The sequence below is a fragment of the Ambystoma mexicanum genome, chromosome 6q (genome assembly GCF_040938575.1).
Source record: "Ambystoma mexicanum isolate Mex_15411 chromosome 6q, UKY_AmexF1_1, whole genome shotgun sequence".
Classification (NCBI taxonomy): domain Eukaryota; kingdom Metazoa; phylum Chordata; class Amphibia; order Caudata; family Ambystomatidae; genus Ambystoma; species Ambystoma mexicanum.
Genome location: NC_090937.1, coordinates 176757532 through 176783470, shown reverse-complemented (window position 1 = coordinate 176783470; position 25939 = coordinate 176757532). Strand labels below are relative to the sequence as shown.

At 46.4% G+C, this 25939-nt stretch overlaps 1 protein-coding gene across 4 annotated transcripts in view; it reads right to left on the bottom strand.

Moving 5' to 3' along the window:
- Positions 1-25939, bottom strand: part of SLC49A3 (solute carrier family 49 member 3) — a 684087-nt gene that overhangs the window by 561855 nt on the left and 96293 nt on the right. For 3 of the 4 annotated variants that reach the window (XM_069630598.1, XM_069630601.1, XM_069630599.1), the window contains exon 2: positions 7670-7828. The exons of the other annotated variant lie outside the window; for it this stretch is intronic. In XM_069630598.1, coding sequence (XP_069486699.1) covers positions 7670-7828 — 159 coding nt within the window. The remainder of the gene's footprint in view (positions 1-7669; positions 7829-25939) is intronic. 4 annotated transcript variants of the gene reach the window in all.

Below are 25939 nucleotides of genomic sequence, written 5' to 3'. Positions count from 1 at the left end.
ACTCTCCGGAGCAGTCCAAGCCGCCGCCACCCTACGCTGTAAAGCCATATGGAATGGCAGAACCGGGTCAGATGGGGGACCAACATCAAGGATGTCCGTCAGATCATCCTGCACAAACTCCCCTGGGGGAGCAGACCATCCCAGATACTCAGACACCCTAGCCATAAGGCGCCGGTATGAGGAATCGGCATGGGAGCCAGGCTCAGGCCGACCAAATTCCACCTCCGGAGAGGTGTCCAGACCACTAGCATCATGCAGCGACTGCCTCAATTCGTCAAATTGACTATGGCCCGAGACAATGTCATCCGGCACCTGACCAGGAACCAGGCCAACCGAATCCTCATCCGCCTCCGAAATATAATCCAAGTGGTGGAAAGGCACCTGAGAGTGCCTGCTCTTAGCCAGAGCCTTCCTAGGGGGTACACCCGAGACACGGGGCACCTCCGACACGAAAGGCGTCGATGGCGTCGAGCGAATCGGCGCCGCCGTCGAGAAAACCGGCAACGGCGCCGAGAGGATCGGCGTCGACGAAATCGGCGTCGACGTCAGATGCAGCGCCTCCAATATCGGCGGCGTCGACACAGCCCTCGAAGCCGGAGCCCCGAGCGTGTCCCTCGACGACCTGAACGTCGACGGCTTCGACGACTTCCTCGGAGCCGGAGCCTCGAGAAAGCCTGTCGACGCCCTCGACGCCTCAGACGTCGATGTCTTCCTCGAAGACATCACAGGTGCACACGGTCTCGATCGCGTCGAGGACCGGGACCTGGAACGGGTACGGCGAGAACGAGCCTCCTTGTCCGAACGGGACCTCTCCCGTGACTCGTGCCGACCACTCTTGCGAGCGGCGTCTCTCGACCTCACACGGCCGACCCCACTCGGGGGCGCGGACGGTTGAGTACCCTGCGACTCAAGAATCGCCAACATTTTCTTCCCGAAGGAAGCCCATTCCTCCGGCGTCGCACGGCTGGTGGGATAACCGACGTGCCGGGCAGAGTCCTCGGAAGAGGACCTGGAAGGCGACCGGTGACGGCGCTTCCGAGAACGCCTCGAAGAGGCAGAGGAGTGGCGAGACCGACTCCTAGAAGAAGACCGACGAGACCTCCGACGATGACGCGGAGAGTCACCCCTCGAATCATCCGTCGAAAGCCCCGCCGACTTCGACTTCCGGGGCTTGGACACCCGACCTACCGACAATTTCTTCTTACGTTCGCGTAAGGCCTTGGAAGTGAGCGACAGGCAGTCGACACAGTCATCCGTGTCGTGGGCCTCCCCGAGGCACCAGAGGCAGGCGTCGTGCGAGTCAGTCACCGACATCTTGGACCCACACACCCCGCACTTCTTGAAGCCCGGACGCGGGGTTGAAGACGAAGTGGAAGACATCGCTGCGAAGGAATATTCACAAACGAACAGGCTCGAAGAACCAGAAAGAACAGAACTCCAAAGAGTCGAGGCTAGAACCGAGAAACACGAAGCAACACGTTCGCGGAAAAAACGGAACTGAGGCTACTGGCGTCGTGCGTCCTACTTATCACATCGGATGACGTCGGACGTCGGAGGAGGTCCTCGACGGCGGCGCATCGACGTCATCGACGCAGGACGCCGAAAAAGTTTCCGAAGCAGCACAGCTGTGGTGATTACTGTCATAGATATGGAATACGTCGGAGGACCCAATCCCCTCGAAACATATATACTTTAAACACACTATGTACGATAATAACCAACTAGAAAACATCTACATAAAACCCATCACTTAGGAAAGAACACAGACTAAGCAAAGATAGCAAGATGCAGAGAAACAAGATGGTTGAAGTCTTACTCCACTGTACACAGAGCTCCAGTCTACACTAACCCCACCCCTTCCCTTCTTACTAGGATCAAAGACCTTTGATACGCAGCATTTTGGTGTGAGGCCAAGCCTTTTGTCAATCTGTGTGCTGTTTGTTTCCTGTTCACAGGCCAGCTTCCTGTAAATTCCTGCCAGCAGGGCAATGCCCAGCTTGATGGGGGAGGATACACAGAACCCTTCCACAGCTGAACTGGGCTTACAGGGCTAACACGTGCATGATATCAATTTGGTGTGGCTGTAATGATTATGAGCAGTGCCACGCCCCATCTCAGGCATGGCCTATTTTGGAGTTCACCCTGCACCAGCATGGCCTATTTATTTATGCACTTGCACGATCAGAATTGTCTCAAGACATAGTGGGAACGTTATAGTTTTGTCTTCTTCCCTGATCCTACACTTCGCATCCTAATCCTCTCCACTCACCTCCATTTCGTGTTACTGCATTTGCACGATCCAAATGTCTCATGTCTTTAGGCAGGAGAAATCCCTACCTTAGTTATAGGGCAAGTTAGTCCTTACACCATACTGACATTTAAATATAGTATCCTTTGAAACGTAAGTTCTGTTGCCTGTGTCATCTCTCTTGATACTATGCCCGTCTCACACTCCAGAAGGTAAAGTGGTAAACCTTATCGACTACCCGAGTGCCAGAAAGGGACCATCATTGAGGAAGTTAAGGCCAACATCATTGAACCTTCTAATAGTCAGTGGTCTTACCCCCATCGTGTTGGTGGCAAAATCCAATGCAAGCTGGAGGTTTCGTATACTTTAGAAAGGTGAATGCCATTCCTGCCTTTGACGCTTAACCAATGCCACGTATTGACGATCTTATTGACATGCTGGATAATGCAGTCTACCTTTCAACAATAGATCTCACAAAGAGTCATTGGCAGATTCCGCTGTATGGTTCTGACTAAGAGAAAACTGCCTTTGCTGTGCCCCTACGACTGTTGCAGTTTAAAGTTCTGCCTTTTGGTCTGCATGGTGCTCCCATAACATTTCAGAGGTTGATGGATAAAATCTTACAACCATACTCAAACTTTTGCAGAGCCTATATAGAGGACATTGCAATTCATAGCAGGACATGGGAAGATCATTTGTACAACCTTTACACAGTCATGAGAGTGTTAAGAAGGACTGGGCTAACCGCTAAGGCCAGAAAATGCAAACTGGCCCAATCTGCAGTTAAATACCTAGGTTTTTTTGTGGGTAATGGTGCTGTCCAACCCCAACAAGAAAAAGAGCTGTTATCAATACCCCCACACCAAAAACTAAGAAAGATCTTCGGGCCTTGTTGGGGATAATTGGTTACTACCACCGGTTCATTCAAAACTTTGCATCTAAAACCTCCTGCTTAACTGACAAACTGGAAAATGCTGAGCCCTAAAAGAGTACCATTTTGAAAGTTGCATACTTCTCTAGGGAGTTTATACTCCAGACAGATGCGCCCTTAATGGGACTGTGGGCCGTTTTATCTCAAAATCATGAAGGATGGGAACATCCGATATTATACATCAGTCAGGGGTTGTTTTCCAGAGAGAAAAACTACTCAGTCATCAAGTTAGAGGCACTGGTAATCAAATGGGCAATGATCCATTTTAAATACTATCTTTTGGGCCTTAGGTTTCGACAGATTACAGATCACTCCCCTTTGGTATGGATTAATCAGAGGAAGGAATCCAACCCTAGGGTTACGTGGTGGTTCCTGGACCTCCAGCCCTATTGCTTCTCAGTGGAACACCGGAAGGGCCAAGAGCAAGGTAACGTGGACTTTCTCTCCCAGTTTCCATGTAAAGCACCTTGGTCCAACCTGCATAGGGGGAAGGGTATGTGAGAAACCCGAGGGTATCCTCACACCTACTCCCTTTGGATCCTCTTCTCAGGTGTCCAGGGAAAGATCATTGCTTTAGGATCCTGACCTTGGGGGTGGAGATGGGAGGGAGCATCACCTGGGTGGAGGGTCCTTGGGGATTTGGTAAGAGGCCGCCCACAGGCGAGACACAATATCCCCCTTTCTCTTGTCCAAATAAACCCCACTCTCCCCGACCTTCATAGGTTGTTGTGACTCTTCCCCACTGATATATATATATATATATATATTCCAACTGTATCCTATTAAGACTGGGACGAGGAAGAGGCGACCAGGAATAATGCACACTCCTAGTCAGTTTCACCACTATGTTACTGAGAACAGGAAGATGCCTGGAAAGTGTCAGGCATGCCCTGTTAATCGTTGTAATGATGGTCAGGCCAATAACTCACACCTACAACCTATTGGGAGGCTGCAGGTGCTTAAAGGCATGCCCTCGCGCCAGTTCTGGGAGAACCAGCCTGGAGAGAGGGGGACAGATGAGCGGCGAGGAGCAAGCTGGAGCAGGATGGGCAGAGGATGCTGTGTGTTGCCAGGCTCAGATAGCGGACGCGAGAGGACCAAAACCCTATCATTTGCCGACATTATGGGTTCCCAGCTGGAGCTGGAGAACATAGAACTCCTGGCTGCTGCAGGCCACTGCCTGAAAGTTCTTTGGTAGCAAGCGCTGCTTGCCACAACTCCCGATGGCTATGCGGGAGCAGAGAGGCGAATGAAGAGCCGTACGAAGCCACCCGACGAAGCAGAGCAGCTCCAGTGAGTATGAGGGAAAGAATACTTATACCGGAGTGCTCTGGGGCACACCTCAGTGTTGCCGTGCAGGCGACAGGCACATAATACAAGGGTTTGGAACCTGAGGGAAGAGAAGGAAGTGTGAATAAATATACCAAGTGATTTTTGCAATAAGACTGAAGCATGGGAACAGTGCCAAGTATTAAGGAAATTACTACTGCCAACATTGAATACCGAACTACAGAAAAGATATGAAATGCATGTAAAAGTGTGGCACAGCTGGGAAGACAAATAGGTACTGTGTTACAAGGAGTTGAAATGTATTGCAAGCAACAAGGAATAAAGTGAGGGATGTTTGAGCAAGTATGAACTGGATGAGAGACACGTGAAACAGGCAAGTTGTGGAACTTGAAAAGGGCAAAGTGAATGAAAAGTGGTGGAAAAGGATATGCACCATCATAAAGTTGAATGCAAGTGGTAGCAAAGCCAAAAAGACTAGAAATAGTGGTAAAGCCCTAAGTTGCCAGAAAAAAGAAAATAAACCAAAACAGGTGACGAGTGCTAACACTGGTGTTTGATGGAAAACCAGTGTTAATCAAGAAGACCTAAGAGTGTCACAAAGTGCCAAGGGTTACCGTTTGTGTGAGCTTTAATGGGTGGACCATGTGGTCTGACAACTGCACCTAGACTGAGTAGACCCAACCTAGGAAGAGTCAAGTAAAGCCTGAAAGCAAACGCTGTGTGATATACTTGAAGTGAAAAAGAGTATTTTTGTTCGGTCCAAGTTGAAAGGAGTACCAGTGGACATTGATAATATTGCTGAAAATCAAGATAATTGAACCACTTGGAACTGTGTTGATCTTGGGGAAGGGAACCCCGAGATATTCTGGAACTGTGGTGAACTTGGGGAAGAAAACCAAGAGACATTTTGAAATTGCGTTATTTGGTGCTGCCATCCCTACACATTGTATATTTCCAAGTGTGAGAGGAAGTATAGGTTTGGACACAGACAGGCATTAAAGTTGAACACGCAGACACAGACGATCCTTAGTTTCTTTAGGTAGGGAAATCCCACCTTAATTTAGGGCAAGATGGGCCTTAATCCATCCGGACATATCAAATAAAAATCCTTTTGTTCAGTAATTGAATCTGCTGTGTGCGTCTTGCTTCATGGTGCCTTCACATACCCCAGCACGGATAGCTCCCTTCATGCAGGATATTACAGTTTGCAGTGCTATCCCATCCCAGCGCGGTTAGCTCCCTCCATGGGGGATATTAAAGTTTGCAGTGCTATCCCAGCGCGGGTAGCTCCCTCCATGGGGGATATTAAAGTTTGCAGTGCTATCCCAGCGCGGGTAGCTCCCTCCATGTGGGATATTACAGTTGGCAGTGCTATCACAGCGCAGATAGCTCCCTCCATGTGGGATATTACAGTTGGCAGTGCTATCACAGCGCAGATAGCTCCCTCCATGTGGGATATTACAGTTGGCAGTGCTATCACAGCGCAGATAGCTCCTTCCATGTGGGATATTACAGTTGGCAGTGCTATCACAGCGCAGATAGCTCCCTCCATGTGGGATATTACAGTTGGCAGTGCTATCACAGCGCGGATAGCTCCCTCCATGGGGGATATTAAAGTTTGCAATGCTATCCCAGCGTGGATAGCTCCCTCCATGGGGGATATTACAGTTTGCAGTGCTATCCCAGCGCGGGAAGCTCCCTCCACGTGGGATATTACAGTTTGCAGTGCTATCCCAGCGCGGGTAGCTCCCTCCATGTGGGATATTACAGTTGGCAGTGCTATCACAGCGCAGATAGCTCCCTCCATGAGGGATATTGCCGTTTGCAGTGCTATCCCAGCGCGGGTAGCTCCCTGGGCCCTGTTGCCTGCATGAATGGGAGGTGCAACAAAGGAGTTGTGCCAAAACAGCCAGTGCCAAAACGGCTGCCTCGGAATGTTAAGCTTCGCCAGGCAGCTTAAAGGCCAGCAAAGTAGAAGACTCTTGATTCATCTCAAGAGTGCATCAGTCCCATCATGGTTACATGTATTACTTTTTCCATAGGCGAGAAATGACTTTTGCAAACTGAAAACCCTTTTTAAATCTTCAAGCAAAGAGAATTTTAAACCACCTTTCCATTGTCAGATGCATTCTGGGAAATGCCATTGCAACATCGAGTCTTCTTTGTATACATACATGCGTGAGGAAACTCCAGTCCGTCGGTGTCCGTAGCCAGACCTTCCTACTTCTGCTTAGGGTGCAAAGACGTTTATCCAAACGAGTTGTGAACACCGAAGGACACAACTGCAGTCCGGCCTTCCTTAAAATACCCTCCACGTGTTCTCCAGGTTCACTGAACAGTCACAGATAAGGACGTTGGCAAGAAACTGCCTAAACTGAACTGCAGGACTTCTTCTAGCCTATACACAGAATTACTCTGGACGCTGGCCAGTGAGTATGTACAACAATTCCACGCACCCGTTTGGCACTGATCCATCCTATGCAAAGGTGTAATTTACTTGCATAGGTTTTCATTTCATGTTCGATACATGGTTTGATTTACATCGTTCAAAAAGACGACTTATGTTTTCCCATTAAGTGATAACTTATACTGCGCTAAAGGGTACGCACCATTCCCTTTTGTGTAGTGTCACAGATGCTGTATATTGAATAAGGAACCCGTTTGTCACCTGTAGGGTTTCCCAATCGGTCTCTTCTGAAAGGTTTGTGGGAAAGCACTGAATCACTCGGCCCCTTTTCAAGTAGATTACATCCCCGCTCTTGTTCCACCGCAGGCGCGTGCAACACCACACTTCTCTCCACACCTCCCCCCACACCCCTCCCCCCCCCCGAAATAATAAAGGGCTTGTAATCAACTAAAATAACATGTTATTTTCTTCTCACTCCACAGATGCCTCTGTGGTGGCGGGGTGGGCCTGACAACAGCTCTGAGCTTTTGCACTGCGTGGTGTGTTAAAAAACGATCACACATCATTTTGGCTCGTTGTTGGCGCAAAAAAAGAAAACCGGCACGGAACTCCTTTTGTGTGTCTAATGCAAGCCAGCCTAACAACTGCCAAGGTAAGAAAATACGGACTTCAATGCTACAGACTTGGGAGAGCCCTTGCACCTTAGTTTTGATGGTCAAGTAAGACTCTCCAACATGACCACTTTGGAGAGAGAGATCCATACGCGTATAAAGAAAAGGTCTACCACACTTACAGCAGTTTTCAATCCCAAGATGTCCAGAACCCACATGGTCAAAATCCCAAATGGGATGGCGATGATAAGATACACTTGTGATAGCCAGTTGACTTGATCCAGGCTACAGCCATAGAATTTTGCGGTTTTATCGGCAACTGGAGCAAAACTCAGCCACAACTGCAAGACAAAAAAGCACAAGGAAAGGATGAGAGTGCAGCTCGATTTCACATTATATTCAAATTTTACAATAGGGCAAGGAGAATGCTGTGGCCGTGGGGCGCGCTCCGGATTGATGAACGCCCTCTGCAAACAGATTGACACCTCTTTGACGGGTGTGCAGGGGACTCTCCCAACAGCTCATTAAAGAGACAGTTAAAACAGTATCAAACCAACCCCTCAATCAGCCACCTAAAATCAAGAACCTTCAGCTATAGAACGTAACAGGTTTGCTCAGGCCTATAACGAGGGCATGGGGACGTTACGGAGTTCCAGCCCTTGGAACGGGGCGATAACGCGGTTAGCACCCCAAGTTACCAAAGCGGTGACCTAGGGTGTAGAACTTTTTTTAAATTTATTTATTTTTTAAGTATTAGGATAGCCATCATTGTTGGAAAAGGCAGGCCTCTGTACAGAGCCCCTCTTCCATCTCCATGGTGGCCTGAAAAGCCAAGCTGCTGCGGTAGCGGCGGGGTGCGTCGCCGCAAACAGGTAAGTGGGGAATACTTTTTTTTTAACCCACTACTACGATTATCACCATAATTTGAATGGGTAAGAACTTAGATGTTATGTTCTTTTTTACAGCACCAAATGGCCACCTAAGTAGTTTCAGTGCGTGCAGGTTTGTTCATGGAGTGGCACATTGCTGTCATTCCTTTCAGCTGTGTGAAAGGCAGCAGTGGGTGTGTGACGAACAGGGTAGGTGGGAAGTGAAGGGTCAGATGTCCGTCCTTCTGTATGCAGCAACAGTGTGCCACCCTTCGGTCATGTTTATGCTTTGACAGACATGATTAGCTGCTTGTACAGAGAGTCATGCCACCTCACAGGACTGAGCAGCAGGGAGCAAATCTTTCCAATTTCAAGCCAACATAGGAGATAGAGGAGGGAAGCCTAAAGGAGAGCCGAGTGTCATTGGCATAACATTGGAAATGACGAGAGAAGGTGGAGATCAGGTGGGCAAGATGAACAAGGTAAATGTAAAAACGCCACGGCGAGAAGATAGAGCCCTGAGGGACGCACCAAGTAGAGTGAGTGAGAAGAGAAAAGGGCCCATTTGAACATGGGAGGGCCAGTATGAAAGGAAAGAGGTCAGCCAAGCTAACGCCCAGTCTGTGATGCCCAGAGTATCACAGAGTCGGTTAAGGAGGGTGACAGACCAAATCAAGGAGAATGAGAACAGAGGGAGAGTTGGAATTGAGATTTGAGGGTATCACTACATATTATCCCCACCAAAAAAAATTGCTGTATATATGGTTGTCTGGAACGGCCATAGGCGATATTTTTGGGGGGGATCATTTTTGATGTTTTTGGGAGCAGGGGTTGCGGTGGTGTCCCCCGTTCCCTTAAAAATAATGCTGGGGTATCCCCCGCAGGTTCCATGCCTTAATATCACCGCACAAATATGGCAATATTTTTTTATGGCAATATTTTTGCGGGGATATTAACACATGGAACCGATTTTAGAGCAATTCTTCTTGAGTGTTCAGGAGATCAGTTTCCTTGCCTCTGGCTACCCTGAAGGCAGACTGGTGGTCGTAAAGACACACAGCAGATTCAGTGTGGCATATTAGTTGGGAGATGGCCAACTTCAACAAAGGTTTGTCCAAGATGGGGTAGTGGATTTAGGGCGGTAGTTTGCCAGGCAGAAAGGGTCTGCAGACAGCTTTTTTAGGAGGGGATGCACAAGGGAGTGTTTAAGAGGTGATGGGAAGGAGCCAGTGGCAAAAGAGTGCTTGCAGAACTCAGCCAGAGAGGAAGCGAGAGCGGCAATATTGTCCTCGATAGTTCTAGAGGAGCAGGGAAGCACCTGTTTGGAGGAGACTTTAATAGAGCAAACCGTCTTGAGTATTTAGATATTCAAGTGATCCCTTTAGTGATAGGGAAAGACCAACCTTTTTCTTATAGTTTAAATAAAATAAACCTTAAAATGGCTCACTTTCAGGTTTTGCCTTTTCCTGTCTCTTGGCGGCGGTTGTTGAGGAAATGCCTTTCCTCTCCTCATGCCAGGACTGTCTGAATGGAAACAGAGTGGCTGGGCAAAAGGAGAGGAGAGACCGAAGGAAAAACTGAACCCTCAGTAAAAAAAACCTTGGGTTGTTTGAAGTGGTGCCCAAATCCCACACGAAGGTCCAGGATCAGGCAAGTCCCCAAATAAGCACAGGGGAGTAACAATGGGAGAGTTGTGGTCTATATTCCTCATGTGTAAGAGGGAAATCTAAGGAATAGTGAAGCTTCCGAGCCAGCGACATCACAGAAGAAACTATCAGGAAGTAGCACTGAAGTGGGGAAGCCGGTTCCGAGCGAGCCGGAAAAGGTAAGGTCAACAGGATGCCAGAATACAGCAAGCAGTAGTGAAACAGAGCTTAAGGGAAAAAGCGATAAGGCAGGAAAACGCACAGAACAGAGAGGTAAAGTTACAAGGATTACGAAAAGCCTTACAGGCAACAAGGAAGTTGCAACACACTGCGGTGCGTTAGATCAGCTGTTTTGAAGTTCTAGATAGGCTCCTCCTGAGCGTGGGAAAAGCTAGCTTTTGGATGGCAAGTTTGCAGATCTTGGTTGGCATACGTGCCTTCCACCAAAGATCCCAGAGAGACCATGGGCGGGGTTGATTTTAGACATGGACTCCTTCCATCCCGCCACAGTATGATGCACGAAGGCAAAGACCTCTTGTCAAAAGGACAGGGATTAGACCCTTTAAATCCTTTGATTCAATCACTTGTGGACTTTTACCTATGAAGGAAGGGGCCCTCCCACTTCCCCGATGAACTTTTGAGGAATCCTGATTGAAGGAAGAATTAATGTGGATCTCTTTTTGGGGGAGTAAATCTTTCCCAATTCCTCCACCAGTGAGGTGAAGATTGAGTGCTCAAAGTACAGGCAAGCTCTGTTCCTTAATCACTCTCCGCCAGCTACATTGCTTCCCAGGACCATACTGGAGGTGAAGGTTCCCCGACGGCGTTTGCCAGTCTCCGCAGGTTTGAGAGAATGAGACGTACCTTGTACCCGAGCCCCTGGATTGGTGACAAGGTACAAGGCCCCTGGATTGGGCCTCACAGCATTTCGAGAGCCAGAATTGCCAGGATCCCCGTTTTGACAAATCACTTTGAGCCATCTTCAAATCACATTGGACAACCACCGAACCAACAGAAATCACTGGTGCTGCCTTTAGCACTCTTGTCTTCGTACCGGTGTTGCTAGCATTTCCGAACCATCTTGACACTGCATTGTCGGAAGCCAAGCACATCACCAGTTTGGCTCAAATACTCTGCTCATCGCTAAAAGTCATCTCAAACCAGTGGAAGCATCACATCATACATCCACCCGAACCAGTAGTCATCAACGACTCAAACCGGCTCACTATCAAATTGCCCCCTCATTGAACTGCACATTGGATCATCAGGATCACAGCATCAAACCAGCACTACACTTTGATTAGGCTAAAGCTCCAGCCGTTCGAGTCAAACATGTCTCCGACAGGCCTGATCTTTGAACTGACCCAGGTGAGCCAACAAACTACATCGCGCGAACGCTGCACTCCTACTCTGAGGCACTGCTTCAAACCTGCTCAACGCATGGATCTACACGACTCGCCACACTCGAACCTGGTTCAATCCACTTGCACAAGGAGAAGAAGCCTGGTTTGACACTGTTGCACCAACCAGAACTGAAAAAAGTACTGTTTGGTAGGCCTCAGCCCCCGGTCCACTTGTTGGTACCCTAAATATACTAAACCCATTTTTGCACCTTTTTCAACAAACAAGCATCTCCCTTTTGAACATTGCGGGTCTTGTATTGCCTTTTTCCTCCCTGCTAAATATCCAGAGTGCTTTTACCCATGATATTCTGCATTTCTCCTCCTTGCTTTACAAGGGAGTGTTTTTGATAGTGTTTTTAATAGTTGTACATCAGTGTTCTTAATTAAAGTATATATTTAAATTGTTTGGATATTTTTATTTTGGACTGTTATACTTTGCTATTTGGGTTGCTACTGGATCACATTCACAATCCTCTAAAGCAGGGTTGTCCAACTGCAGGCCTCCAGGGCCGGAATGCTAACAGGTGTTTAGGATATCCATCATTAATATTCAAGAGAAAAAATGTGCATACATTTAGAATAATTGTATGCAAATGTATCTCATGAATATTAATGATATCCTGAAAACCTGTCAGGATTCCTGCTTCGAGGCCTGGAGTTGGACGACCCTGCTCTAGAGTACAGCTTTATCTCAGCTCACGTTATCCCAAATGGCATAGGATGTTTAGTTCTTACCTGGGCCTGTTACATAGGATTGGGATCCCTCTTGTTTTGTAGAGGTGCGAGGGCTGAGTAGGCGGTTTAGCTACTACTAAACAGAAGTTATCTCACAGAATTATGGAAGATAGAGAAACATACTCAATCACATGATTATACATGGGATAAGTATAGACGAGAAAGAATAGCACTCATGTCAAATAATTGTATATAAGAAAAAGTCATACAAATGTATTAAATTCTTTGTTGATGAAGTAATATCAATATGACAAAAAATTATTTCTCACATAGATGCAGTAAATAAAAGGAGGGGTTTCCTGCTTCTGTTTTAGAAATCATATCTGCCCAGCCCATTTTTATAAAAGAAGCGGCCAAAGAGTTGGCTCTTTTTATTACCAAACTAATTAATGCTTCATTTCTATCTTGTAACATCCCTACTAATTTGAAGGACGCCTGGGTCATGCCACTCCTAAAAAACCTTCCTTGGACCAGTCTATCCCAAAGAACTATAGACCCATCATTACAGTCCCATTTTTACTCACGATAATAGACAAGGCAGCTTACCTCCAGATACAAGCTTATTTGGAGACCGACAACCTTTAAGGGCTTCACCAATCTGGTTTCAGACGTCTACATGGCACTGAAACAGCTCCGATACATCTAAAGACCCAAATTGATCAAATCAAAAACAGGAAACTTGTCCTCCTACTCTTACTGGACCTATCTGCTGCTTTCCATTTGGTGGACCACAAAGTGCTATGCAAACACCTGTCTACAGTAGCCCATTTTTCCCAGGAAGCTACTGCGTGGATCCATTCAATTCTTAACAATAGATCAATGAGTGTTCTCACCTTCAGCAGATTCCACACCTATAACATGTGGTGTACCCCAAGGCTCTTGCCAATCACCCACTATGTATAATGTCTTAACCAAACCACAGTTTGATGACTTGGACCATCTGCGTGTCACCTACACCAACTATGCAGATGACACCCAGATCCTGATCCCACTTAATGGAGACTATGATACCGACTTGGTCTTGGTGAACAAAGTCTACCCAGTCAGTCAGGCATGGATGGCCACTCACAGCCTCTTCCTGAATGACGAGAAGATGGAGCTCTTAATCTGAGGAACATCAGCCAACATGAACAAACTTAGTAGTAAGTACTCAGCCTTCAACATCGACGTCATTGACATCAATGTGGCTAAGGAGGTTGAAACCCTAGGTTTCTAACTAGATTCAACTCTCGGCCTAGGCAAACAAGTTAAGGCCACTGCTTCAGCAACAGCCTACACTTGTAAGTTGATACAGGCTTACAAACCATTCCTTTCTATTGAAAGTTGCATCACTTTAGCGAGAGCCTTAATTCAATCCAAAATTGATTATTGCAATGCACTTTACTAAGGGGCGAGTAAATACATCGTCAAACTTCAAATACTGCAAAAAAATGCCCTCCAAACTGCCCGCAGTATAACGAGGAGACAACATATCTCAGAGACTAGAAGGAATATGAACTGGCTCTCTATTAATGACAGAATCCAGTTCAAAACCGTCTCGCTTACCTATAAATGCTTTAATAATTCAGCCCCACTTTACTTAACGGAAAACTTTATCAAAAACACATACACTCGCCCAATTCGGTCAGCCAACTCCATCTGCCCCAGAGTCCCAAGATTTAATCTGAAAAAAGCCGGAGGCAGCAGCTTTCCTGTCATGGCTGCCCAACTGTGGAACTCACTTCCCATTGTCCGGAGAACTGACCAATCATTCTATAGTTTTAGGAAAAACACCAAAAGTTGGCTCCTCACGAAGGACTCATGAAATGTTTGTGGCTACTCTACGTCGCCTTCTCATGGCACAACTCTTGTCTCCCGTTATGTAAATTGTTGATGTAAAGCAAAATATGTATGTATTTTTAGATTTTTTTTATATACAAGGTCTGTAAATATTTTGTATTTAATGTTCAGAATATTCCTAACTGTAAAGTTGAAAACTGATTTGTGTATACAATGTCTGTAACTACACATAACGGAAACCATGAAACTTACCTGTAATGCGCCCAGATAACCTAGGGTTTGTATAAAGACTGAAGGGGGTATCTGTACTCCTGCTCTCTATATTGTAGAGGAGAGGCACAGAGAACCCCAGCCAAGATGCTCTATTGTTGGTAGAAATGAATGAGCAATCAAGGCCTAGCTTCTCAGGAGATGATGCAGGCCCCCAAGCACCCACAAATGAATGTCGGCACACTGTATTAGTTAAAACACAGTCTTTATATAATTAAGATTCAAGGTTATATACACAATCACAATAATTCACTTTGTGCTCAGTGAATCTACAATGGCAAATATATAAAGTTCTAAGTGGTACCACAATTATTATCAGATTTCATTGAAGTGCATCAACTGTACTCTGGTCAAATGTCACACAAATCTATTAATAAAGGTAACCAACATTAGACATAGGAGGGAAGCAGTTGGTTAGAACAATTGGCAGAATACTGGCCCCTTTTACCTAGACCCAGCTCTCTGTGTATACCCCCCCCCCCCACCTGGGCAACCTGTAAGATAAAGATATACTACAACCCCAGTCCATATATTGTTCAATGAGTCTTATTCCCTTCTCAAATGTTTCTATCACCCCAATGTACCTGGAATAGCAGAGTTCCTTCTTGAGCGGCTCCCTTTAAAGCAGGAGCCACAGATCGTCGATGGACCTCGAAGAAAGTGAACTTGGCGTCGAGGATTCTCGATGGAAGTTCAGCGGCGTTGAGGCAACAGCTTCAGTCCCGGCGGTGCTCATCAATAAAAAGTCGAAGACGTCCTGCAAGGAAGAGGCGTGCGGGGCACCTCGATGTTGATAGTTCAGGACCGCAAAGTGTTGGTGAAGAACTGTGGCCCAGAAAGGGCGTTGAGTCGTCCGGCGTCTCTACGGTCTTTGGGTGGCGGGAAACCCACCGGTGGAGGCTCCTCGATGCGTCGTGGCCTGGCCTTCTCTAGCAGGATAAAGGCGGTAGGTGGTGCAGACGAGCGCATCCGGGAATCAAAATGTCTTAATAAATGGAGCGACACGGCTTCGACGGGCCTCCAGCAGTTATAGCAAACCTGCGAACCCTGGTCGACGATGGTGGATGGAATGTCCGGTGCTTCTCTTTGTTCTCCTCGGCGGTCCCCAACTCCGGTCGGCAGCCTGTCAAGGGTCTGACTTCCAGGGAGCTTCGGCAAAGGTTAGCGGTGCTCGATGGTCCCTCGGAGCTTGGGAAGAGGGTGCCTAACCAGGTCTTCTCTTGGATCAGTCTCGATATCACGGCGGCTTTCAGATTGCGGTGAAGGTAACAGCAGTCAACCTTCTTCGGGCTCAGTTTCGAGATCAAGCATCAGTTTCGACTTCAGCTTCTGAACGAATTCTAGCAGTGAGAGGCCCCCAGATATACTGTTGATCTCTCATTCATTCTCCTGGGTCACACTCAGGCAACCAATCACTCAGAAGTGCATTCAGCAGTCCATCAGCCAATCAGGCATACAGTGCATTCAGGCCATTCTCCTCCCTCTCAGACACTCACAACAAGGAACGTGCATTGGAACAAGTACCCAGCCATTCAACATTACATACTGCATTCATACCAGTTTCGGGCAGGGCTGTCTCAGTCATTGTGTTTCATACCAGAAACCAGACATCCACAGCAAGAAGTGCATATTGGTCACACACTCCATTCACCCAGGTCCCACCCACACGCTGTACCCACAACATACAGTCTCTGGGAAGGCTCCAGCCAGTCTGGCCTCGACTTCACTACAATACCATATATGGAACTTACAGCCAGTCAGGGGGAAGGGACAGAGTCAGGGCTTCCCAGGTCTTTGGGAAAACAATGTAACAGGCAATAGAAAGCAATAGGCCACGGGGGCCATCTTGTTTCCTATCAGGAATCAACTGATTCCAATGGCAGGGCCTGGGTATCCCAAATTGGAGGATACTCAGAGCACCTGTCAAATTCAGCATGGAGCTGCCACCAGCCCATACCCTGCTCTCTGGGACACATAGAGGTGCCCATAAACATACACTAGGAGCACAGGGTTGTACCCCCCACCCATGGGTGCCATAAGGGTATCCCATGCGTCTGTACACCAAACCAAAAATAGAAGAGCCGCACTGCTAGGAGTCCCACATGGACTCATGGGCAGAAGAAAAAAATACAGAACACAAATGAAAAAGGACTACAGGACACGAACAGGGAGGCCCTGTCCCTCCAATGCATTTCCAGCATCACAGTTTGGTGCGCTTTATAAATTAATAAACAAACATAGCACATTGAGAATGTGTGTTCAGTGGTAACTTACATTTCCATACAATTTAGCAAGAAATTATGTTTTCGTTTGTCTTTCACTTCACAGTGAAATTCACCTGACTGCTTAATTTGTGCCCATTGCCTGTATCTTGTAGTCCACTTTCAGATTTGTGGGCATACCCAGTAGTGCCCACGTCCTGATGCTCTGCAATTGATGATGCATGCTTTCTGCACATCAGAAGCAAAGAAAGAAACAAGAAAACTCAGTTTTGACTTTGTGTAGGCATTTTCCAGGTACTGCCAAAATAGTATTACCTGACAAAAAGATGGCAATAGCTGGAAAATGGTATGAACTCGAGCATGTGATGACAATGCCTATCAAATGACCATCTAATGCTTACAAGAGAGCCACCATTGTTGATTTTGCCAATGCTGGTTTTGAACAGGAATTCAGTGCAAGGAACAGATGCAAAGACACACTGATGAAATTACTACTGCCCTATAGGATTATAAGGGTGAGAAATGGCTAAACAACCTACTCAGTTATCACACCTCTACAACACAGTGATGCCAATCATAAAGGTGAAACAAGCAAAGATAAACAATATAGCTCCTTTTCCATTTGCGGCAAGGGCGGCAAAGGCAGGCAATACTCTGAGGAGCGTCAATATGAGACAGTAGAAACTGACGAATCAAGGGAACTTGTCACTTCTCATCAAGGGGGAATCCCTCACTGAGGCTAGGGAGGTGAATTGCTCTGCAACACCCTCCCTAGGGGCCAAGGTAAGTGGGGCCTCACTGGGAGAGACTCCCACTTATGGGACAATGATTGCAGTTCCTGTGAGGAACTCCTGAAGTCAAGCCATGTAATGGCATATATGGGACTGTCTCTCAAATCCAATACTTCCAATTGTTGAGACTTGAAAAAGGAGCAAGATAAAATATGCTACCCGTGAGAGAAAAGAACAGTTGGCTCTTTAAGTGAAAAGCCTAGATCCAGTAGGGATGAGTGAATTTAAGGAGAAGTATTCGTTAACTCTGGGAAAGGAGGCGAGGCGAGAGGATTGTGTGGTGAAGCAGGGATGGACCCTGATAATGTCAAGCTAGCTGGAGGCGGGGCCATGGACGAGTGAGGAGCCCACAAAGTCCAAACTGGCTGGAAGCCAACAAAAGAGAAGTGATCTGCTTGAAGGCTGAAGGAGATGCGAGTCTGACCAGTTCAGAGTCGGCGTAGCAGTGGAGCCATGACCACAAGATTCCAGTGAGGGTAGGCTGCCCAGGAAACAAAACAGACAACAAAGGGGAAGTCGCTGCAGCTGACGCAGTCCCCCAGGTGAGAAATAGCAAAGCCGGGAGAGAAGATGAGCCGAGTCAGGCGAAGATGCTGCCAAGAAGAGGAACAAAGAAAGAACGCCCGGAGGTACCCAATCCGTAAGCATCCCCGAGATGTTCCCAGCTAAAAGAGAAGGTAATGGGTAATGTGAGACAGGCATGGTATCAAGAGAGACACAGGCTTAGAAGTATTAGTTTTAAAACCTTTATTTACTAAGGTTCCGAGTTGGTATAATGTCTGACTGGCCCCAATTCTAAAGGGATAGTTCCCTTAACTGAGGTTTCCATTAGCCGTCACTGTAACAGTTCAGAACAAAAGTCTGTGTGTCTAAACCTATGCTTGCCATCACCCTCTTCAACAATGTGATAGGAAGTCTTTTACAAAAGTGAAAATAGTGGTTCAACAAAAGGTGGCAAACCAAACTTGGTTTCAGGTGGTCTTCTCACCAGGTGCAATTTGGTCAATGTCATAAAAATTAGTTCAATCTAGAAGGGCTGTTCATAACACCTTCTCCAGAGAGCCCTTACTTTCACTGTCAAATACCTTCAGTGTTTCTGAATTCCTTGGGGCTCCCTTCCCCAAGCTTCAACTTATTCAAGTTCCAAACACCACAAAACAAATGCATCTCAGTTCCATTTGAAGCTTCTCTGGGTTCCCCTCCCCACGCTTCACTCCTTTTAACACTTACAAAGACAACCAATAAGTCTCCACCTTGGTTAGGCCTCTCATGGTAGCCTTCCCCAAGCTCAGGCCCTTTCCCAGCTTTAAACACAAAGTCAGTAACTCAGTTCAAGTGGTCAGGATGAACCTTGCCTTTTCCATACAGTTCTTTGCACATATCATTCACTTATGGGGTGAAGTAAGAGACTTTCGAAACCGTCAGGGTATTGGCTCCTCCTCAGCGCGACCACGCCAACCTATGATCCCTCTCTGTATTTCTTTCTTCTTTTTCCGTTTTCTTCAGATGCTTCCTGCACCCCTTTACTTTGCTTTGCTTTCTCTCTCTGTGCACACTTGCACTGTTACCTTCCTTTTTTCATGCTCCTGGCACTTGTCCTTTACTCTTCTCGTGCTGCCTTGCACCCTCCTTTCTGTTATGCGTCACTCGCACCATTGTGCACACTTGCACTGTTGCTTTCTTTACATTCACTCACTATCCACTCCGATCGATCTTTTACTCGCTTTACTTTCGGCTCCGTTCTGTCAACTTCTGTTGCGCTCTTGCTTTCAGCTGCGCTTTCAGCTTTTACATACTTTTTTCCCTTTCAATTCCATGATGCTTTTACTGTCCATGCCTTTCTCCCGCTCCGCTCTCATCCAAACGCACGCTCCCGATTTTCTCACATTTTTCACAAAACTCACTGGGCAGAGTCGTTTTGAGAGGCCGTCCCTCCAGGATAAGCAGGATTGATGTCATGGTCTCACCACCTGCCCTTCAGACACCCTTGGGATCGGCACAAGCCCCAAGGGAACAAACACTCGCCTGAACCTGCTCGGCAAAGTGCAGGCCAAATTTATCTGGCTCCCTGGAGGCAAGGCTCCCTCGCCACACTACAGCCCTTAATCCACACAGGCCAGCGTCTGCACGCTGTCCTCTTCAAGCCTGCAGCTCCTGCTTCTGTCTGCTCCTGGGCTACTCCAGTCCACACTGCATCCCCAGCTCGTTCCTCCATCTGTGCAGGACCACACCTTTTATAGTGAAAAGACCAGTCAAGTCGAGACAGGTGTGAATAGTCACTATTAAATGCCTGACCCTGCTTGACTATTAATAGGACAACTGGCGTTCTTTCTAGGGTAGGTTAAACTTATTTTCACCATGTTATTCCTGAGGGTAAGCTTTACTGATTTTAGCTGCCTCCTCATCTCAGTATTTGTTGGAAATGGGGAGGGGGAGATGGGGCGAGATGGCAATGGACATTTACAGGCTATATTATTACAAGGTGATTGTTAAGGATAGGGAAAGACCCCCCCCCCCCCCCTTGCCCTAGTTTGGTTGATTACAACTGCAGTTAAACCATTACCTTTCAGAAAATTATTTAAATAACGTCAATCCAATAAAAACTGGATAGCTAGCCAGGAGAGTGTTTTGGCCGGAGAGTGCGGGGAAGTTAATGGGTCATTCTCACCCACAGGATTAACATGGCCACCATCAGTGAATGGATGGGTGAAAAGTGAAACACCCACAGGCTGTGCATCTCATGACATCCCACCACCCCATCTTCTCTCCTTTGCCAGTTGTTCTGGACAATATGTGGTACTGCTTGAGAGATTCACGAGCTGAGTCTCATCATTTATTTTACAGATTGTAAAGGTGTGGAAGGAGGGGAACGACACATTTCCTGGTATATAATATTATTGGTAGGAAAATAAAAAGAAAACCCTGTCTGACCCTAGTTCTGAGAGGCGTTTCCCTGCCTCAACTAATACTATGGAATGTGTCAGGGTGTCAGCCTAAAGCAAAGACTCCAATGTCCTGTGTTCAAAAACCTATTACCAATCCTTACACTATTTACTCAACTAAAGGGGTAGTCGTCTTGATAAATAAGAATGTTTTCTTTCTCCTAGTTGATAGCCGAAAGTTCACTTCTGAGTGATACAAAATAAAATGTGCTTCTTAAGCGATGCAAATAAAAAGTCTCAAAAAGGTTCCTTGGTCTGAGGTTCCAATAAGGCACAAATAACAAAAAGTCTCATATCCACAGTGTTAGGGTGAGGACATCTCCCCCCTGACCTCTCTCAGGTTTCTCAGTTGCTTTCCCAATGTCAGGACAAATGTCTTTTCTTCTCCTGGTCTTTATCGGATTCTTCTCAATGTCAAAAGAAGGACTCCCTCCTCTTGGCTCTTTTCACAATGTCTGCAAAACATCAGGGGGTAGGTCTCCCATCCCCAGGTCTTTCTCACAATGTTCACAGCCTACCTGGTTCACTATCCTGCCAGGCACTGTGACTGTGACAAAGGTTTTGAAGGCAGGCAGTTTGTTATTGGTTTGGGAATCCCAATCCCTTCTGGACTAATCCCAATCCATTCTCGACTCTTCGTGATTCCCAATAGTTGAACCTGGTTCACTATCCTGCCAGGTATGGTGGTTTGTTATTGGGTGTGGATCCCAATCCCTTCTTGACTCCGAGTCTCAATAGTTGTACCCAGTTCACCTGCCTACCAGGTATTCTTTTTGTCCGGTCCCATACCGCTGTGGCATTGACTTTTCTCTTGTGATCTAGGCAGCCCTGGTCTTCCAACCTGGCAGGGACTGCCACAAAGAAGATGGCTCTAGAGGCCACTCCTTATTGGATGCAGTTCTCTGACCCGTGCCCCACTGCAGTATAGTCACAGGGTCCCAGCAATTCTCCTGGGTTCCTAATCCTCCTTTGGTTTCCTACTGGTCTCGGTTGGCTATTTCTGGGTCTCTCGCCCCTGCTCAGAGACCTACTCCCAGACCACACGCTCCAGCTCCCTCGATCAGCTGGCGCTTAGTCTTCCTGCTTCCGGACATGGTCCGACAACGGCAGCGCTCTCTGGAATGTCTCTCCTGAGGAGTAAGCATCCAGTCCTCGATTGCTTTATTTGACTCATGAATGCGGGCTCCCTGTTCCTCCAGGGAGGGTCCCTTACTATGTTTGAATTTCCTTCTATTTCAGTTGTGCCTTGGCCAATAGGAAGTCTATAAAGACTAGACCGCTCAGAATGGTATATAAAAGGTGCTCTTTATGTTTATGCACTTCTTTTGTCTCGGTACTGATCTTGAAGATTCTCATTAAGTCAGTTGGTCTCTTCCTTATCTCAGTACACAAGGGATATACGTCCCTTGAGAAGCCCACACTCTTCCTCGTCCCAGTACTCGCTACCTTACTGGTTTTAAGGAAACAGATTGGAACACTAGAAATGTTGTTGTAGCGGATTACTGAGGAAGGTTGGTTGGGGTTAGGTGGGCTATGGGGATACCAGGTTCTCACCAGGTTGTTACTAATTCCATATTTATTTGATATAATGTGCTATTAGTTCAAATAACTAATTCAAATCCCATCATTCATAACATGTTATTACTATTTACATTTCATTCTACATGTTTGAAATCACTTTTCACCACATGTCCTTAGACGTTCTTTAACATTTAATTCACTGCTTTTCACACATTGTACAAAGCAATCAACAAACTATCATTGCCAGAATAAATACAGTATCTCCAAAATGCATCAGTGCTAATAGACAGGGGATTATGCACAAAGGGACCCAATAGTCTCTCGTACTCTTCGCATTGATGTTCACATCCTGGGAACACATGCCGTGCATCAGGGGATCTTTACATATTCTACAAGTCTGCGGTAATCGTGGAATACCCTCTATCGGGCCTAACATTGCTAAAATTGGTAAATGGTCGATTCTTAATAGTAAATAGAATCTTTGTACTTGCACAGCCGAACATTTCTTTAAATAAAAAGTTGAGGTTTAAGATGTGTATTGTCTCAGACTATGGATCGGGTGGTTTATAGTGACATTTTCGAACGTCACATTTTTGAACTGCCATTTTTTCGACACCAAAATGGCAGGAAAATAATGTTTTTTAATCTTTTTTTATTTTTTAAATGTGGGGGTTCCCCCTCAACCCACTGTTTTCTTTGACACTTTTTTTAAACTAACGAAACAAAAATAAAACAAAATTAAAAGAAAAAAACATTCAGTATTTTTTTTTCGCCAATTTTGTTTCGACATTTTGAAAATGTTTTCTGCTGAATTACTCCATATTGCTATAACTATTGGTCCAATCCCATTCTTTCAGGGTTTTTTTCAAATTAGTCTCAGTGCAAAGTACTCTTCCATCCAATCTGGGGACCATTCCATTTTCACAAATAGGTCAAGTACTAAATTTACCCATGCGCAGAGCCTGGTATCTTTCACTTGTTTGATCATTACTTTGCCAATTTCCTTCAGCAGCACGCTAGTCCTTGCTAATCCCATATTTGGGCCTTCCCCCCCCCACATGAGATCCACACGCTGAGTAACACCCCTAGGGGGAATATTGGGTAGAGTCACCACCTCCGTGGCCTCATGGGAAGGGGCTCCCTCTAGGGGAAGAGTGATGCCATCCTGTGATTCATCACAGGGTCCAAATAAATATTGATACTTTCTGTCAATTGACAATATATGCTGGATACACTGTTTCATGAGGAAGACGGTTTTAAAGGTCACGGTTTTGTCAGAATTTTAGCTGGTCTTCTGTATTAACAGTGCATTCGGAATACAAGGTCAAGTGTCACACGCTACCAGTATGCAAGCTCCTTTGTTCCTTTGCTTGTAGTCTGCAGACAGCATGCATCGTAAATGACACAACAGAGTGCCAAGACTTGTGCACTACAGGGCCAGGAATCGCAAAGTTGCCTTTAAGACACAGGTAGACACAGACAGCAGGAAGTGAAACCAGGGCCAGCCATAGTTCTGGCAGCACCCAGTGCGAATAACCAAATTTTGGCACCCCACGTCTCCCTCGGAGCCACCTCACCCAGGTCAGTGGAAGGAGGTGGGGGGGCAAATTTGCAGGCGCTCTGCTAAATGGAGCACCGTTGCAAAACCAGCAGCAGAGCTTTAATTAGGTGATTAACTCCCCACTACCGTGCTGGAGCTGCCAAACCAGCACCCTATTGAAATGAAAAGCACCCATCTCCCGTGCTGGGGTGCCCACAAGGGCACATTTCAATTCAATAGGGTGCCTGCCTTGCCTTCACCCACCAGGCCAGCTCAAGGGGCGGGGGCCTTGAAAGACTCCCTTGAGCAGGTACGGCAGGCAGGATAATGTGGTGCCCCGGGCGGCCGCCTGGGTTGCACATGCCTAAAGCCGGCTCTGGGAGAAACACAAACTAAAACACTGGGATTTCTGGCAACGGTACATTGGGAATGCAAGGGAACACAAACACATCCTCAAAGTGAAAAATAATCTCGCCCCAAGCGAAAATATTTTCATCTATCCATGAAGCGCAACAAACACATTAACCACATACTTGTTAAAGTGTAAAGACATCCATGCCCCCCCTAATCCCCCACCAAACCCATGGACTGAGAAAAAACCTGGGAGTCATTTTCTACCCCATCCGCTCCTTCACTTAACACAATAATCGAGATCACCCGAAAATCTCTCCACCCAGCTACACATGCTAGATAAAAGCACTGCATACCCAAAAAGTAAATTTAAAAAATGTGCTGGCCAAGAAAGTAACAATATTGTACTGACCTCTAACTGGGCATACATAAAACTAACATCCAGCAATTGCAAGCAATCCAAAATAAAATGTCTAGAATAAAACTAATGATTGTTGATTTCTAAAAGTGCTAATTGCACGAGAAAATAGCTATATAGCGGCCCAAGAGGAAAGCAATGAAAGGTGAGGGATGGCGGAAGGAGGGGTCTGATTATGTATAGCATTTGAACTTACCCGATCAAGTGCAGGGGCCAAGTAATCAGGAAAGTGCTAGCTGCAAGATGAAAAACTATTTCAAGAGCAACATTTTATAAATAATTAACGGTTACGCGTTGTGCTCAAAGATCTCTGTAAACTTCAAAGCTAGCTCAGTGGGACTCGGGGGTCAGAGAACTTCTAGAAAAGATGGCTACTTTTTTTTTCTTTACTTCAAGAGCATTGTTTGAGCTCAGCGCCTGCCGTGTTATACATCCTACCACCAAACTTTTAAACATGTACCTTCTGAACAGCCCATTGACGATACTCGCTTGAGATTGTGGATCTTAACAGTCTGGTAAATGCAATATCTTCCGATGTTGTTCTACACTGGGCCAGAGCTCCAGTAAGGCCATTTATAAAGCACTGTTACTTAAAGATTATGTGGATTTCAGCAGGTAGCTAGTAATGTATTTTTTAATTTTATGTTAACGCTGGAATTGTATGGTCTTTGGGCCTAAACCCAGGTACAAGTCTAGCCACCTCGATTTGGAGATGTCCAGTGATAGTCGCCTGGGAAATAGCCACCAGGGGGCGAGATTTCCTATTAAATGCACCCTCATTAAAATCAAACACTTTCCTCAAATATTCGACGACAGGAGTTTATAATATAAAATTAGACCCCTCCTAGAATATTTGGGGAAAGCACTTTAGGGGGTCAGAAAAAAAAGCCTCCTAATTGGTGACTTTCTAGGCGACATTATACAATTTGGATGAGTTGGATCTGGTGGATAAGGCATTTAGGGCGGCCTACATTGAGAATATCACACAAGTGGGACAGGGCATCAAGCAGAGGCCCGACCCACCTCCAAGCCATGAAAAGGTCATTGTTAACATCCTCCATCCCCTTGGCTGAGAAGGCGGGGCTCAGCTTGTGTTATCTGGGACTGCGGCTTGAAGTTAGAGTCAAGCTAGAGCTAGATGGAAGAACCGCCTCTAGCTACCAAGCCAGGTTTTGATCCTGCATCAGGCCTTGTTCAGCCAAATAGTCATCTCAAATAGGCCCATGGGAAGAGGGTTCCTCTTCCTTTGAGTGCTTTGTGTTCATCTCTTAGCAGAGGACTTTGGAAAACACTGCACTCCCAGTGGGGTTTCAATGAATCCTTCTTCAAGCAGTGTCCAAAGAAGAATCAACTAAGGGGAGGGAGGGCAAAATGTGACAGTGAATTGGTTCACAGCAAGCCTATTGTTAAGGGACCAACCTATGCTGCTATAACAAGTGTCTTTTGCCGGATCACATCATATCCAGAGTGACTTATCTGTAGGAAGAGAAGGGCACAGGAAGTTTGGGAACCATATCAAAATCTAAGATGATGAGAGCCCTTTGTGGGATGAAGCTCTCCTCTGGGGCATTCTACCTCTGTCCCCTTCCTCTACCTGCCTACATCAGAATGACTCCTGTATTCCACACTCTAGTATTAGTTGGACATTTTAAGGACAGGACTTCCTTTGAAGCACCGTTTCCCAGATGACCTCAGAGTGTACCTGCTTCCTTGAAGAGGGGAATAGCCCTTTTTAGAGATCAGATCAGCTTCCTGAGTGAATCCCAACATGGGTGTTTTAGGCATAGCCAGGCCAAACAGCCTAACACACACTAGGCCCTGTCATGAACGAGTCACTGTCCGTCGAAAAGACCATAAAAAGAAATCAAATGCCTGTTACTATGTAAGATGTAATCCCAGTAGCCACTGTGTCAAAACCAGAAAAAAGAGGCTGAGGTGCACAATTATGACACTTTGAACAGCAAG